Source organism: Mus pahari, chromosome 14 (assembly GCF_900095145.1).
Source record: "Mus pahari chromosome 14, PAHARI_EIJ_v1.1, whole genome shotgun sequence".
In the NCBI taxonomy this organism is placed as follows: Eukaryota; Metazoa; Chordata; class Mammalia; order Rodentia; family Muridae; genus Mus; species Mus pahari.
Window position 1 is genome coordinate 42,416,068 of NC_034603.1, and position 15,358 is coordinate 42,431,425.

A 15,358-nucleotide genomic window follows, 5' to 3' on the forward strand; every position below is an offset into this window, starting at 1 on the left:
TAGGATATGATATTTAAGGTATAACTCCAGCCAGAGGGAAAGTGGCCAGGTCTAGTAGGAAAACTGGCCAAGGACATTTTGCCCAGCTTCTTTTGGTTGGGAAGACACCTTCCAACAGGAGGCACATTAACCTGCACTCTTGTGTCTAAAAGGCTGCAGAGGTATCAGCATGAGACGGAGCATCTAGAACAAAGAGTGAAGACTTTGGTATATTTCATAAAACCTGACATTAAGGATGTTTATCTACAAGCCGGGCGTGGTTGTGCACGCCTTTAATCCCAGCACTTGGGAGGCGAGGCAGGTGGATTTCTGAGTTCAAGGCCAGCCTAGTCTACAGAGTGAGTTCCAGGACAGCCAAGGATACACAGAGAAACCCTGTCTTGAAAAAACCAAAAAAAAAAAAAAAAAAAAAAAAAAAAAAAAAAAAAAAAAAAAAAGGATGTTTATCTACAAGGTAAGAGATGATAGATACAAAATGGGCAGGGCCCTCATCTCTGGGATTGAGTCTGTATCTCTAAGAGACCAGTTTACAGCCACTGTCAGAACATACAGCTGGAGGGAAGTGTGCTGAGTTGTCCAGTGCAGTCAGTAGTTCTAGCTAGGCTCAAGCCTATGGCTGCGAGAGACCTACTCTAATGCTGCTCCCTCCAGGTGGGGAGGGGGGTAGACAACAGCAAAAGGCAGTGGCAGCCAGAAGCTCCCAGCTCTGTTGCTTATGGCCAATTAACACTCTTTCTGTTCCTGGTCTCACTTCCTACCAAGATCAACACAACCTCATCCCCAATGCCCACTGAAAAAACCCCACCAGATCTAGTTTTATAGGCATTTAATAGTTTACCAATTGGTACAATAAGATTTTTAATATGCAGAAAACATGAATAAATTTTGTTTTACACAGTCTGAGAGCAACAAATCTTACTGTAAAACACAAGAGCAGTATTATATACATTCCTTTACTGATCTTTAAAATTTTGTCGTTCTCTTCGGTGAACTCTTACAATCTGGGAACTGTTTTCTCCAATGACCACCTCTGCAACGTTCACATGAAACCGATGCTTGTCTTCATGTCTGTGTCAGGACCGGCTTCTAACTCGTAGAGTTTGTGTTTATTTCTAACATCTTCAGAGTGAGCTTTGGGGATGCCTGAAGGATAAGCAGGCAAGAAAGCAGCTACTTACATGATACAGTGAAAGGATCAAAAGGCCCGTCCAGTCGTGACTTGGGAGTCCAGCTTACCCCATCCCACCCAACCCAGCCCACTGGAAAAAAAACCCAAAACCTTTCTTGCAATTCTGCCCATGTTGCTTGTCTACCATGACATTCCTTTTTGCACCATCTAGATTAACCAACACATTGGGTTTATATACAGCTGGACAGGAAGAGTAACCTTTTTAAGTGCCTTTTCCTTCTATTTCAACTTGTTGCTTAAGGATTATCAAGCCACTACTGTCAACAAACAGAATGTCCTTATTTTTAAATAGTTTTTCTTTAAATTAAAAAAAATAAAATAAAATAAACTTTAGTGAGTGGTATTATCTGGAAGTTCACAAAGAACAAAAAGAGGCAAACAGGAGACTGGGCTTGGTGAGCCTAAAGCCGAAGCTTCCAAAGGACTAATAGTGCGTCACGGCCCGGGACGGCTTGCTAACACTAGTGATTGTGGGTAGTGCTCTGAGCACACCATTGGTCACACCACATGCAGACAGAACAGGACGGTCTTAGTCTCCTAAAGTGCAAGATGTCATGTGAAAAGCAACTATTCTCCAGGCCATAGCTATACAAACCTGCAGCTTGCACTCTCCATGCGGTTAGGACTTGTTGGGCACGCTGTGCTATAGGTGGCACTGGAATGTCTGTTTACACACAATCAACAATCATCTGAGTACACAATTCTATCAGCTTTTTATTTCTTAATAAGCAGCCAATCTGACTCAAGAAAGTAACAAAGCAGCAGTGAACCGCTAACCAACTCATAAAGTCCTCTACAACCCAAACTTATCATTGTCCTCATCCCAGGCAAGGCACAGGGTTAGACAGCAGACAGAAAACAGTAACAGAAGAGTAAGGGCATCAACAGGGCAGTGTCAAACAACAGTGCGAGAAACCTTTGCAAATCCGATGCCAGATGTGGATGTTGCCCCGCCACCCTTCATTATTCAAACAGGGCTCGTTATGTTTGGATCCAGCTGTGGACCATCCCTGAGATTCAATGGTTGCTGCTGCTTAAATGGAGGATATCTGGTAACTCAGCTAAGCAGCAGGCTGTGGCAATCTCGCAAGTAAGGACAGCTTTGTTACAGAGCACTCTCTCCTCCGTTGTCAGTGAGTCACTGCTGCAGGGGAGGAAACCCAGCAACAGCAGCTTTGCTCCTCTACATTGGTACCATTCTTTATTGTTTCTATGAATGATGTCTAGATGTTGTGGCTTACCCTTAAACAATTCATGTTGCTACATGCTAAAACTGAATTAAAAGACAAGACATTTTAACACATACAAACAAGTGTTAAGATGCACCATTTCTATGTATTTATATTCTTGAAATAGGACAGGAAATAGCAGCAAATGAGAACGAAGGTATTTTCTATAGCTTTTGGAGAAAAATCCAGTCAGAACAGCTAGGAGAAAAAGACTTCTTAATGTAAGCAGGGCTGCGAGGCAATGTTGTCCTAAAAGCTAAAACCTACGGTGTTGTTTATGGAGTCACGATGGGAGTTTTTGTCCTCAAAAATAGCCACTTAATTCTCAACACTTTTCCTTTCTAGAGAAATCTCTGAGGAATATTAAGAACAAACAAGTCAACAAACAAAAGGACACAAGCTAGCAAGTGGGCTGCTGTCGGAGCCTAATCTCTTGTGTGTATCTACAGGACATTAATTCTCACCCTTTGTCCTTTCAGGAATCAAATTTCCATTCAATACTTAAAGGGACATTTAAAAAAAAAACAAACAAACCATCTATTATACAAACAAATAAAATGCAGTCCAGAAAAAAAAAATATCATTGTTAGACTGTCACTGTTATATCATTGTTTCTGTTAACCTTTCAAATTGATTTTCTTAAAAAGAAAAAAAAAAAAGTTGATTAGCTAGGAGATAAATTCTTTATTAAAAATTGACAATGGAATAGTGTTCCAAAAGTCATGGGCAAAATTTTCGTAAATCTACTATAGTAACTCTGGATCAAAATATACAACCTAGGAGGAATGTGTAAAATGGTGACTGGCCACATTAGAGGGGAGAACAAAGGAAGTGACTTTCTCTTAGCTTAGAAAAGCTCCTCAGAGTCAGGAACATCAGAAGAGTTTATTCTGAAGCATGGCTGTGGTTGGTATTCCCCAGCAAGATTTACTCTATGCATAAGTTTTAGCACTTCTTCAGAAACTTAAGACCCAACAACATGGAGGTTTTATGTGTGTGATATACATATATAGACATATCCACTTATAGATAGGCCCATAAACATTTACATAAAAACAAAACATGAAAAAAAACCCAGTATATTTCTATGCACGCTTCATTACACCCTGTCACTTTTTTTATAGCTTGTAAGTGAAACAGTTCGAATTGTTATCAGGGTCATGTTGGAAACTGTTCCTTCCACTCCTTTAAAATGCGCACCCAGCTTTGTCAGCATTCCTAATTCTGACATGCACATTGCACATCCCTAAAAACATCAATCATAAACACATAGTGATCTGTACCATGACACTCAATGAGAAGATCAAATTCTACTGGGGAGTCACATCACTACACAGTCCAACCGTATGGAGAATACAACTCGTATGTCTAGTATGGAAAAGAGAAGCTTAAAGTAGGACAGTGTTTCCTGACCTGTTTACAAAGCAGTAAGACCCACGTGAAAAAGGATTCACTATTAGCTGCTGAGATTTTTCTTGAGATTTACGATCATTTTCTTACATAAATAAACCACTAGCCTTTGCTTGATAGGCTGCCAAAACAAACATATCCTATTGATTTGGCAAAGGGGTCATGACAAAAACTTCAATGTGTAATCTCCATTACACAGATGGAGCAAAAGATTCTGAATTGTAGTCTTAACATCTAACACCTTTAAAGATTTATTAAGCACACTTAAGTGATGTTACATAGATATACATTTCAGAAAAAGCCCTAATAACCACCACTTTCCCCAAAATGAGGCCATCAAGTCAGGCACCAACAGATAGCAGGAAGAAAAACAATAATTAATAATCCAACATAAAATGACACTGTCAACTATTCAGTTTAGTGCCCTAGTTCAATTTATTTAACTTCTGCCCTTGTAGGCCTGGTGTGACCAATGCCAGCCCAGGTTTTTAAACCCTATGGTACTTCTAGACAACATATGTAAATTTACAGTATACAATTTGGATTCACCATGCATGAATACTTTGTGTGTAACATTTAATAAGCTCAATCTACATCCAGAATAATTTACATGAAAGGACAATATTTATTTAAACAGAGCTCAAATGGGGTAACCATGGTATCACCAGAGTGCATCCAGAGGAAAAAAGGGAGGAAGGACCAAATGTGACTCAATCAACGGCACTCCCACACCTTTACTGTTTGATCTACACTGCCAGTAACCACATAGGGTGCCGTCTTATGGAAATCTGAAAGAGAAAAGAAAAGGCTTGTTTTCAAACCATACTAAGCCAGCAGACCGTTTTGCTCATTTTTGAGCAGTGTATCTTATATAACCCCAGCAGGCCTTGTACTTGATTTCCTCCAGGTCAGCGTCTCAAGCTCTGGGGGTCTATGAACCTCTGCCTCCACACTTGGATACAATATCCACAATTTTTCTCTATATACATACCCATCCATACCTCTAAAATTACTGAGCTTACCAACTGGATTAGGAAAGTTGAAACTCAATTATTAAATTCTACTTGATGTCATTAGTATCATCCCAAACAATGCTCAAGTCTACTAACAAGTGCATGTTCACCCGGCATATTCATATAATGAACGTTGTGCTTCAAGCTTAGTACTAATGCTTTACATGGGCAACTAATACAACACTCCTGCCCAATTCACCAAAGGCTTTATTGTCAGCATAAGGTCCATCCATCACACCCTAGTACATTACAATTTACTGAATTCACTGTTATGAACTCCAGATGATACTGAGGACATGACGTTTATACAATCCCCTAAGCACATGGTGATGGTGGTATATAGTGGATTGCGAATATTTTCTTCTTTCTTTTTTTTTTTTTTTAAGATTTATTTATTATATATAAATACACTGTAGCTGTCTTCAGACACACCAGAAAAGGGCATCAGATCTCATTACAGATGATTGTGAGCCACCATGTGGTTGCTGGGATTTGAACTCAGGACCTCTGGAAGAGCAGTCAGTGCTCTTTTTTTTTTTTTTAAAGATTTATTTATTTATTATATGTAAGTACACTCTAGCTGTCTTCAGACACTCCAGAAGAGGGAGTCAGATCTCATTACGGATGGTTGTGAGCCACCATGTGGTTGCTGGGATTTGAACTCAGGACCTTCGGAAAAGCAGTCAGGTGCTCTTACCCCCTGAGCCATCTCACCAGCCCCAGTCAGTGCTCTTAACCACTGAGCTATCTCTCCAGCCTTTTTCTTTCTTTCTTAAACAATAGGGTCCTGCCATGTATCTCTTGCTATGTACAACAAGCTGGACGAAAATTTGGGACATAATCATCCTGCTCTGCCATCCAAATTGGGGAATGCGTCACCATGCCTCCAGATATTTTGTCTGCCTATCTCTGTGAGCGTGTATTTAAGTATACATACAGGCTCAAGTAAAGAAAGGTCAGAGGACAACTCTCAGGAGCCATGTGGGATGTGGAGATTAAACATGGATTTTCAGGCCTGTCCAAAAGCACTTCTACCAGCTGAACTGTCTTGCTAGCCCTATTTCTACACCCCCTCCCCAACCCGGAAACAGGGTCTTCTATCTAGCCCAGACTATTATTTAAGATTCCATTTGTTCTTCTGCAGTATCAGGGATTGACACTAACATCTCAGTCAAGCTTCGCTGATACACCACTGAGCAACATCCTTAAGCCTCATGGTATGGTGACTGCCAGCTATAAAATTACTTCATTGCTACTTCACGGCTGTAATTTTGCTAGTTATAAATCATAATGTAAAAATCTGATATGCAACCTCAAAGGGGCTTCAATCTACAGGTTGAAACTTTTAAGATTTCTTTTTAAAAATTTACAAGTTGGTAGCTGGAGAGATAGTTCAGCAGTTAAGAGCACCGACTGCTCTTCAGAAGGTCTCCTGAGTTCAAATTCCAGCAACCACATGGTGGCTCACAACCATCGGTAAGGACATCAGACACCTGCTTCTGGAGTATCTGAAGACAGCTATAATGTACTCACATATATTAAATAAATAAATCTTTAAAAAAAGAAAATTACAAGTTAATAGGAAAGAAAAGTTACCAGCCAGTCAGTAGGAATGATCATTAAGTATCCTTTCCAAGTCATTTCCAAACCCAATGCACAACAGAGAAAACAGTATTTTAACTATAAGCTTAATTCTAAAGAGAGAAGCTTAAAACCACTGGCAGGAACCCATAAGGTTGAAATAGGCCTTTTACCCTTATAGTCACTTCTTACCTGGAAAAGTCGACAAGGTTACATAAAACTGCTACATCTGGCACTCCAAAATTCAAATGTTCAGAAACCTCACAATGTGTACATACCCAAGGAGGTAACAAAGTGTTCATGCGCATTGAGGGTCTTCATGCATCGCTTGTTCTTGTAATCCCATACACGGAGGGTCTTGTCATCAGCACAACTCAAAATAAACTTCCCCCCAGAATGGAACAGAACTCCACGTACCCAATTATCATGACCCACCTTAAAGACAAAAGTATTTGACTTATTTAAGTAACATTTAGGATATAACACATTTTTTTTTTTTAAATTTATTTATTTATTATATGTAAGTACACTCTAGCTGTCTTCAGACACTCCAGAAGAGGGCGTCAGATCTTGTTACAGATGGTTATGAGCCACCATGTGGTTGCTGGGATTTGAACTCCAGACCTACGGAAGAGCAGTCGAGTGCTCTTACCCACTGAGCCATCTCACCAGCCCCTCACTATTATTTGCCTATACGTATGCTCGTGTACACGTTGAATGCAGTGCCCTCAGCAGCCCAAGAGGGGATTGGATCCCCTGGAACTGGAGTTGTAAGCTGTAACATGGATGCTAGAAATCAGTGCCAGATACTTTGGAAGAGCTTTTAACTTCTGCTAGTGCTTTTACCCAATGAGCCATCTCTCCAGACCCTTGATACTATCTTTTAAAAATGTTGTTAATAATGGTAATGATAATAATAATAATAAAAAAATTAGCCGAGCGTGGTGGCACATGCCTTTAATCCCAGCACTCGGGAAGCAGAGGCAGGCGGATTTCTGAGTTCGAGGCCAGCCTGGTCTACAAAGTGAGTTCCAGGACAGCCAGGGTTACACAGAGAAACCCTGTCTCGAAAAAACCATTAAAAATAATAATAATAAAAACAAAATTGCGGAGCCAAAGAGATAACTGGGCAGTTTAGGGAGCCATAAATTAGTGGTATACACACCCTTAATCCCAGCACTCAAGAAGCAGAGGCAGGTGGCCTAATCTAGAGAGATAATTCCAGTACATAGAGAGACCTTGTCCAAAAACGAAACAAAACAACAAAAAGAGCACACTGAGGAGCAGAGGAGCTGACTGAGCAGTTAACATAAGGCAATGGCTCTTTTAGAGGAGTGGAGTTGGGTCCCAGCATTTAATAGTCACTCACAACTGCCTATATCTCCTGCTTCAGAAGCCAATGTTTCTGGCCTACTCAGGGACTGGCACAAATATCTGCATAAACATAAATATAAAAGTACATTTTTAAAAACCCACAATAAAAAAATGAATTGCACATGGTCGTACACTTCAGTACTTGGGAGGCAGAGACAGGTTGAATTAATCTGAGTTTGTGGCCAAGCTGGTCTACCTAGTTAAATTACTTACAGGCCAGACAGGAATATGTCGTAAAACCATCTCAAAAACAAAACACAAACCAAACAAACAAAAAACAGGGTAGCAACAACAACAAATCCCCATATTTTTGTGGCCACACAAAAAGGAAGCAGGAAAAAGTATCCCACTAGCCCAATAGTAGGAAGCAGAAACCTAGGAAAAATGGCGACCTTGCAATTACTGACAAAAGAGCATGAAGGTTTTAAATTAAGATCCATTTTTTCAACATGGTATAAACGAACCTAGAATACAACAGTTTTTCTGAGAGATGGGGTCTTGACTATGAAGTCCTGGCTGGCCGGGATTCTATATAGCCCATACTGTCCTCAAACTAACAGAGATCCTCCTGCCTCTGCCTCGAGTATTGGAATTTCTTTTTTGTGTTTGTTCTTGTTTTTCAAGACAGGGTCATGCTGTGTAGCCCCGGCCTTTCCTCAAATTCAAGAGCTCTGCCTGCCCCTATGAAGATTAAAGGTATGTGCTGCTGCTCCTGCTGCCGCCGCCACCACTTCCAACCGGTCCTTCTTTTATCTTTTAAATTAGCTTACAGTAATTGATTATCTTTCAGCATTGTCATATTTACTTATATAGTTCTGGTTGATCCTTCTTGTTCCTTCTCCCAAATTTCTCCACCCATCTCCCCACTATACCCTTCCTGTGTCCAATATTCCCTTCTCAATTAATCCTGCAGAATACTCTAACATGTTGCTAACATTCTATATGCAGATCTAATCAGCACTGACATAGTTTCTAAAACCATGAATGTTATATTGTAAGACCTGCTACTAGCTTAACAATAGCCAGTTAGAGCTTCTTAGGCAAACCAGAATGTCTAATATCCACCTCCCTCGTATACTGAATCTCCAAAACATCTAAAATTGCTTAACTCATTAAATTAGAGTTAATTTCACAACAGGAAAATAAAGTAAGAAATGTCAAAAAAGAGAAGATAGCTGAACAGAGAAGAAAACACTTTAAAAAGTTGTACTGGAGGGATGGCTCAGTGGTTGAGTTTTGTTTGCTTTTCCAGAGAACCAGGGTTCAATTTTCCACACCCAAATGGCAACTCACACCAGTCTGTAACCCTATCTAGTTCTAGAGGATCTGACACCCTCACACACAAACAGTCAAAACATCAATGCACATAAAATAAGTATCTTTTAAAAAGTAAACAAGTCTGTAAGTGCTTTTTTTCTCCTCCAGAGTAGCTATTAACATAGTGAACTAAGACCCTACCCCCAGCACTGACTGGTTTTTATAGATTTATTTTCTATAACACTTCATTCTATAAATTGGTACTAAATACAAAACTTTAAAAAGTTTATAAATGTATAGTTATTTTAAGGTACCAGAACCTATATTTAGTAAGAAAGCACAAGATTATCTGATCCAAAAAGGTAAATGCACAATGAAGATGCCAAAGAAGTAATATGATTATGCAAACTTACAAGAGTCATAAGGCACATGCCAGTACTGACGTCCCACATCTTAATAGTTTTGTCTCTGGAACCAGATAGCAAGAAAGGTCCAGGCTTGCCACTTTTTTTAGTCTATAAAAGAAATAAAAATTATTTTTACCATACAAAAAATAAGGACTTAAAATAACTTCTCTAAAATAATGACATTTACTTGAAATCTTGCAAAAAAAAGCTGTTTTCATTTATTGAAATATATAGCTGTACCTAGTCTACAAAGAAAGATAGGCCCTGCCTAGGTTTACACCAACAATGACTTTTGCAATGAGGTTAGGTATATATAGCTAAGTGATGTAGTTCTCTCCAAGCATAAAAAAAAGGCCCTGATCAATATCAATATCAAATCTAGGATCAAAAATGATTTTTAAACCAATCAGTATTTTTTATATAAATTTAGCATCAAACTTATTACATATTGTATAACAACCATCAGAGGGTACTACAAAGAATTTTATTTAGAATTTGTAATAGTTGAACTTGAAATAGAGCTTGTAATTTGTAATGAACAAACAAAAGATTAATTTAGAGCCAGATCTCTAGGAATTAAAGGCCAGCCAGGTCTACATAGAAAGTTTGAGGATAACCAGAGCTACAAAATAAGGCCCTGTCTCATAAATAAATTAAAGCTTTATTAATATGTAGGGTTTTTTTTTTGGGGGGGGGGTGTCTGGTTGATTATAAATCATCTCAGGGCCATCAGACCTGGATTTAAATGATCTAGTCTGCGTTTAATAGATGATCTCCAACTTATAACAAATCACGGATGAACTATTTTGTTTATCTATTTGTATATGTACTCCATTCTTGCCATGGCATGCAGACAGACATCAAAGGACAACTTGAGGGAGTTGGTTCCCACCTCCTACAATAGGTTCAGGAATCAAACTCAAGTCACTAAGCTTGGTGGCAAGTGTCTTTCTTTACCTACTGAGCCATCTTACTGGGCCAATAATAATTGACAACTACAAAGAGTAAAAAGCCTCAAACTCAGAATTCTAGGCTACAATTTTAGTTGTATCCAGAGACCTTAGACTGAAAAGTCACACAAGTTACCTAAGGCTCTGTCCTATGATACAGTAACAAAATCATAAAAAGACATGCAATCGTACAGTACCTCAGATCCTGTTGCTTCAGAGATGGAAGAATATGAACTTTCTGGAGCCCAGGAAATGCATTCCACCACATGTTCATGTTCTCGGAGCTCAGCCTTGCATTCCTTTGTTGCTACAACCCACACACGCACAGTCTGGTCATTGGAACAGCTGGCTATCAGAGTGCCATCCTGATTTGGCCGCACCATACGTACCCATTCTCTGTGTCCTGTGAATGTCTTCACACAGTAGCTGTCAATTTAAGAAGTGTACATTGTGAATAAACGGTAATCATTGGAACACTTTCCAGAAGTGATACAAACTGAGATGAAGAGATATCATTAGTTAGAGAAATTACACTACATCAAAAAAAGAAAAGTAAAATTAATAAAAAATGGGCACTAACCTGAAGTAAAACAACACTAGGTAAACACAATAAAACTTAAAAACCAAGTCTAATAAATATATACCAGCATATGTTATTTAAATTCTAATTTAAACCCAGATAAGAAAAGAAAAACAAAACAAAATAATAACAACAAAAACAAACCACACAGAGAAAATAGAATGTAGGTATCTCACAGAACAGGCTTTCAAAAATTCTTCCTACAGTGCATTCATGTTCACAGTGCATACAGTGCAGTGCGTATATGAATAAAGGAATGAATGCATTGTATGTATGTATGTATGTATGTATGTATGTATGTATGTATGTATGTATGTAAAAGCTATTCTGGTGCTAGGGTTGGAAGCTAGGGCCTTGTCCATTATTAAAACAAGTGTTCTACCACTATGCTAAATTTCCAAGTCCTCAAATATGTGTATATGTGTGTGTGTGTCTGTGTGTCAGTCATAGTGATCATTCTAGATTAAAGTTAAAAATTACTATTTAGAAAACAATTTTTGAGGCCAGGCATGGTAGTGCACGCCTTTAATCCCAGCACTTGGGAGGCAGAGGCAGGTGGATTTCTGAGTTCGAGGCCAGCCTGGTCTACAAATTGAGTTCCAGGACAGTCTTAAAAAAAAAAANAAAAAAAGAAAAAAAAAAAAGAAAATTTTGGGGGCTGGAGAGATGGCTCAATGGTTAAGAGCACTGACTGCTCTTCTAGAGTTCAATTCCCAGCAACCACATGGTGGTTCACAACCATCTTTAATGGGGATCCGATGCCCTTTTCTGGTGTGTGACAGTGCCCACATACATGAAATAAATAAAAAAATAAATAAAATAAAATAAAATTTTTTTGTTTTTGTTTTTATAATCTTTTTTGGCTGATGCTTTCCAACTAAATCGACTTACCCAGTTTGCACTTCCCACATTTTTATAGTTTTATCCCTTGAGGCAGACACTATATGATCTCCATTAGGCATGATGGCTACTGAAGAGACATTGTGGTCGTGACCTAAAACACAAAATACAGCAAAGTATTCAACAGTTTACTGTGGGTTTTTACTATGGTATTTAAAAAACTACAGAAATCACTCTTACACTGAGCTTTATCTAAATGACAAGATCACTAAAAGTAGTAAGGGAAAGAGATAAGAGGCAGAATCTAATCCTCTATTTTAAAGTCTATCTTTGATGATGTTCATAGGGAAAAAATGTATTAATAGTTCATAAATACCATTCACATTCCAAATTAGCTGTTTTTTGAAAAAAGAAAAACAAAAAAAACCTCATGACATATTTTTCAAGGAATAGACAATGACTGCAAGCAACTTTTCTGTCTTTAAGAAAGGGTTTCAGAGCCCAAACTGGCCCAAACACTTGATAGACCTGCCTCAGACCTTAATTGGGTAAACAAACACAAACTCTAACCATATACTCAGTATAATAATAAATCTAACGGTGTGCTAAATACTAGATAATCTTATTGTTTTGCGTTCTTCCCGTTTTCCTTTCCTTTTACCCTTCCTTTCCGTTCCGGTTTTTTTTTTGTTTGTTTTTTTTTTGCCTGTACTGAAACTCACTCTGTAGACCATGCTGGTCTCAAACCACCTGGCTCTGCCTCCTAAGTGCTCGGATTAAAGGCGTACACCAAAACTGCCAGGACTGTTTTGACTTCTTGAGACCAGTGTACTATGCAGCCCAATTGAGCTGGAACTTGCCAGCCTTAAACCTGTGACCCTCCCACAAAGGACTCCTGCCTGCTAAGATTATGAACAGGCACCAATTCACCTGGCTTGTTTTAAAATCGCTAGCACAGCATTTGTTGTTACACATAACTAAACAACTATATTCCATTATCTTTAAAGGAAACAGAGCCAGGACCTCAGCACTTGAAGGAAGTAAAAGCAAGCAGATCTCTGAGTTCAGGCCAGGCAGGGCTACATTGTGAGAACCTGTCCCAAAAAACTAAAAACCAAGTTAGTATCTCTTATCGACCAGATGGTTTAAATGAGTTATTTTATCTTTATAATTCTATGCCATAGGCATTATCCTCTTTATTTTCCAGATGAAAAAAACCTATGGACACTTAAATAGTGCAGCAGCGAACTCTGGCTTCTAGCTTCCATATTGCCTACTCTCTTGATAAAAAATAAAATAAAAAAGAAACAAACTCATCAGTAAATTAATTGTCCATTTCTCTTGGACTAATGTGACCTGTCACTTTTTCTTATCCAAATATACTTGAGGATATAAATTAGTATGCCATACAAACCTTAAATGCTCCTAACAAAAACCTCTACCACTAAAGCTTGTTCATCAAGCTTGCGCATCAAAGCAGACAACTAGGAATTAAACGTGGGGTACCTAAACACGATTAGCAAATTATCTCTTCTCTTAAATGCCCTGTCTGTGATCAAAGTACTGTCCTCTACCTTACCGTGCATGGTTCTGATGCATTCAAAACCCTGAAAATCCCATAATTTAATCGTCATATCTGCAGAACAGGAAGCCAGAAGCTTGCCGCTGTGGTCAAAGGAAATGTCCTGTACAGAGTCTGTATGGCCCTTGAGAGTTCGCTCAAAATCTCCAGTCTCATAATCCCACACCTGTCAAGTGAATTAAAAAAAAAAAAAGGTTAACACCAATCCATCACTTCCTCATTTCACAGTTGACTAATTACCAAATAACAAATAATCTATGTTAGAAATATCACATCTTCAAGTACAAAGTGGCTTCTCTACAGAGAAAAATTGATGCTCCAACTATCCAAGAAGACCTTCAGTAATACATTTGTTAAGAAGTACAGAAAGTCAGCGCACACTAGTTTGATAGTACTAGGCATACGTGCAAAAAGATGTGTTAGGAGCATTGTATATACAACAGTGGACTAACTTAAGGTCTCAATTTTACTAGAGTATTAGAGCTCAGATACTTAGAGGAATAAGGAGAAATCATAAACTATAAACTATCCCTGAATCAAGTGCTCATGATTAACAAAAACACCTTTTTCAAGACAGGACTCCTCTGTGTAGCCTTGGCTGTCCTGGAATGAACTCTGAAGATCAGGTTGACCTATAACTGAGAAGTTCACCTGCCTCTACCTATGGAATACTGGGATTAAAGGTGTGTGCTACCACACCCAGCTTTTTAAAAGTCTCATTCTTAAAAGGCATTTTTTATAAAACAGAAATTATGAATTAGTAAGAATTAATATTACAGATATCACTCAGGAAAACTCTTTGCTCTGGTCGCCAAATCATAGTCTGTTATAAATAATTTTTAAAAATACTAATTTTTGTACTTGTTTCAAGTCTTAGGTTCAATTCAATCTCCAACAACTCAGGAAAATATTAAAAATCCAAACAAAAACAACAGCCACAAACAGCAATAGAATGAAAAAAAACTGAATACTGATACCATGCTCTAAACTCAGTTTAGTCCACTCTACCAACAGTGAGCACAATTTTAAATGTCATAAGGAATACATACACATATACAAATTTGGAGAAATAGATAATATTAAAAAAAATGCCTAGGCAATACATTAAATAGTCACCATAAGGGATCTGAGAACCAAACACTGGTCCTCTGTAAGAACAGCAAGAGCTTTTAATGGCTAGGCCATCTTCTCCAGCCCACATTTTAAAAACTTAATCTAAATAGTCAACATAGAGGACTGATAAACTAGGCCTGGTGGTTCATACCTTTAATCCCAGAACTCAGGAGGCAGAGGCAGGCAGGTAGATTGTTTTGAGTTCTAAACCAGCTTGATCTACAAAGGAAGTCCAGGACAGCCAGGGCTTGTTACCGAGAAACCCTGTCTCAAAATAATGAAACAAAAATAAACAGACCCCAGAAGACTAAATAAATAAATGAAACCAAAATAAAAAAAATTGGAAAAGGACTGATATTTTTGTTGTTTGTTTTGAGAAAAAAAATCTCATTATGCAGATCATGTTGGCCTTAAACTGAGATCTGTTTGCCTCTGCCTTATAAGTGATAGAACTAAAGGTGTGCAGTATGTGACCAGCCAGAATTTTTTTAAAAAGCAGTCTTGCTAGAAGCCAAAGCTATTTCATGAACCATATGTTTCACTCTGGAGTGCTGGGCACATATCACGATGAGCTCTAAACAAATAAAATCTTTAACTTCAATCATACATTCGAGCATATCTATATGAAAGTCATCACTGTGTGTTTAATCCTGTGCTTGCTTAGCTAGATTTATCCTAAAGTATATCAGGGTGTTTTATTTATTTTATTTTATTTTTTTTTTTTAAATTTTATTTTATGTAAGTACACTGTAGCTGTCTTCAGACACTCCAGAAGAGGGAGTCAGATCTTGTTAAGGATGGTTGTGAGCCACCATGTGGTTGCTGGGATTTGA

At 38.3% G+C, this 15,358-nt stretch overlaps 1 protein-coding gene across 4 annotated transcripts in view; it reads right to left on the reverse strand.

Annotated features, from left to right (window-relative positions):
• Positions 1–811: 811 nt before the first annotated feature.
• Positions 812–15,358, reverse strand: part of Pafah1b1 (platelet activating factor acetylhydrolase 1b regulatory subunit 1) — a 48,537-nt gene continuing 33,990 nt past the window's right edge. For 3 of the 4 annotated variants that reach the window (XM_021214078.1, XM_021214080.2, XM_029545638.1), the window contains 6 exons: positions 13,410–13,578; positions 11,882–11,984; positions 10,608–10,836; positions 9,467–9,568; positions 6,701–6,857; positions 812–4,616 (listed from right to left, as the gene is read on the reverse strand). In XM_021214078.1, the coding sequence (XP_021069737.1) occupies positions 4,543–4,616; positions 6,701–6,857; positions 9,467–9,568; positions 10,608–10,836; positions 11,882–11,984; positions 13,410–13,578 (834 nt within the window). In that variant the 3' untranslated portion in view covers positions 812–4,542. Of the gene's footprint in view, positions 4,617–6,683; positions 6,858–9,466; positions 9,569–10,607; positions 10,837–11,881; positions 11,985–13,409; positions 13,579–15,358 lie in introns of those variants that run through there. The other variant, XM_021214082.2, reaches the window with a different exon arrangement.